Here is a 1,755-nt window from a genome sequence, read left to right as displayed (position 1 = left end):
GTGTGCGAGGCTGGGGAGGTGCGGGGACGGTCAGTGTGGAGAGAGGAGAGACGAGGGCTTTGATAGGACAGGATGGGAAGGAGATAAGGCCACATATCAGTCAGGTTTCCATCACCTTCCAGTCGGTGGGGTCCTTGCTGGGCTGTCAGGTCAATGCACCCACAACGCTGAGCTGGGTGAGGGTGCAGGGCAGGACACCCAGGGACGCGCAGGAGGAGCTCCTGAGGAGCAGCCAGAGGTGCTGGCGTGATGCAAGCGGCCCTGTGAGTGGGAGGTGGAAAGCAGCAAGAGGGGAAGAACGTTGGGGTGAAAGTGGGAGGGTGTCCCCTTCTGCGGGGTCCAGTGTGTGCATGGTGCAGGACCATGGTGAGATGAGTTTGTTGGGACACCCCCCTCTCACACCGCTGATGGTCTCTCCTGTCTCTGGGCCAGGTGAATGCGTTCCTCAGGACACTGCAGCTGCCCCCCAGGTGAGTGGTGCAGCTGGGACCTCCTGGGATGGATCAAGGCTGGGAACATCCCCTCCAAGCCAAACCCACTGGAGACCTGCTGTCAGGTCCAGGCTCCATGGGCAGAACGTGTCTGGGCAGTGGCTCCCCTGACCACCCTGGGAGAAGCTCCTTCGCCTTTGCTGACGGGCTTGGCTGCGAGGACGGGGGCGCAGGCTGAGGGGCCTGGGGCCAGGTGGCTCCAGGGCTTGTTTCCAAGAGGAAGGCAATGGCCCCTCCTGCTCTGATTTTTTTCATGGGGTGAAAGTTGCCACATGCAGAGCCTGGTGTCTCATCACCACCCTCCAGGGATGGGGAGGCAGCTCAGCACCCCGCTGGTCCTCTGGCTACCATTCCAGCACCTCCCGGTCTCACAGGGCTGGGTTTGGACTGATTTTCAAGGGGGAGTGGGACTTTCATAGGAGAAACAACCCAGATGACTCGAGAGCAGGTAACACACCACCTCGCATCAGCAAGAGCAGGGACACGTCCCCAGCACAGGGCCTGACTGAGCACTTTGGGCATCTCTGTCCACACCACACGGTCCCAGCCCCCAGGCAGGAGGAGCACAGGGCTGGGAGGGCTGCGAGGTGTGGAGGGACCCCAGGTGAATGACTGGGGACGTGCTGGGAGCACCAAGGAGGGTTGGAGCCTGCGTGGGCTGCAGTGCTCAGCAGAGCTGCCCTGGACACAGCCCATCCCGGGGGCAGCAGGGGTCTGGGGGCAATGAGGTGGGCAGCAGGTCCCATGGGCAGGGGCTGGTGGCAGCTCTGTGCTTCCTCCCCTTGCAGAGGGCGCGGAGAGCAGTCCTGCCCCCTGAGGAGGGCTCGGCCACGGGACCCCTGCCCTCCTACGCTGGCAACAAGGAAGGTACGTCCCAGGGGAGGGGGGCTGCATCGCCCCGGCGGGGGGCGGCGGCCTCGAGCCTCTCCCTGCCCCGCGTCCCCCTTTGCCGGTGACACCCCGTGCCTCTTGCCCGCAGACTCGTGCCGGCTGAGCCGGGACCCCGGGCCCTGCAGCGGGATGGTCTCCCGCTTCTTCTACAACTCCTCCTCCATGGCCTGCGAAACCTTCCTCTACGGCGGCTGCTTGGGCAACGGCAACAACTTCTACTCGGAGAAGGAGTGTCTGCAGGCGTGCCGGACCGAGGGTGAGCGGGCCACTGGGGACACCCCAGCGGGGACACCCCGATGAGACACCCCAATGGGAGACATCCACCGGGGACACCCCGGCAGGGCGAGGGCATGGGGGGTGCCTGTGCTGAGGC

General features: G+C 64.8%; 1 protein-coding gene across 1 annotated transcript in view; it reads left to right on the top strand.

Annotated features, from left to right (window-relative positions):
• Positions 1 to 1,638, top strand: part of AMBP (alpha-1-microglobulin/bikunin precursor) — a gene marked incomplete at its 3' end in the record, with an annotated part of 5,123 nt that extends 3,485 nt beyond the window's left edge. The window contains exons 7-9 of the mRNA XM_010144991.1: positions 433 to 470; positions 1,280 to 1,358; positions 1,471 to 1,638. Coding sequence (XP_010143293.1) covers positions 433 to 470; positions 1,280 to 1,358; positions 1,471 to 1,638 — 285 coding nt within the window. The remainder of the gene's footprint in view (positions 1 to 432; positions 471 to 1,279; positions 1,359 to 1,470) is intronic.
• Between the last annotated feature and the right edge of the window lie 117 nt (positions 1,639 to 1,755).

This window comes from Buceros rhinoceros, unplaced genomic scaffold (genome assembly GCF_000710305.1).
Source record: "Buceros rhinoceros silvestris isolate BGI_N320 unplaced genomic scaffold, ASM71030v1 scaffold13951, whole genome shotgun sequence".
In the NCBI taxonomy this organism is placed as follows: Eukaryota; Metazoa; Chordata; class Aves; order Bucerotiformes; family Bucerotidae; genus Buceros; species Buceros rhinoceros.
Note: the sequence above shows the minus strand (reverse complement) of the source record. Positions and strands in the feature narration are given on the sequence as shown.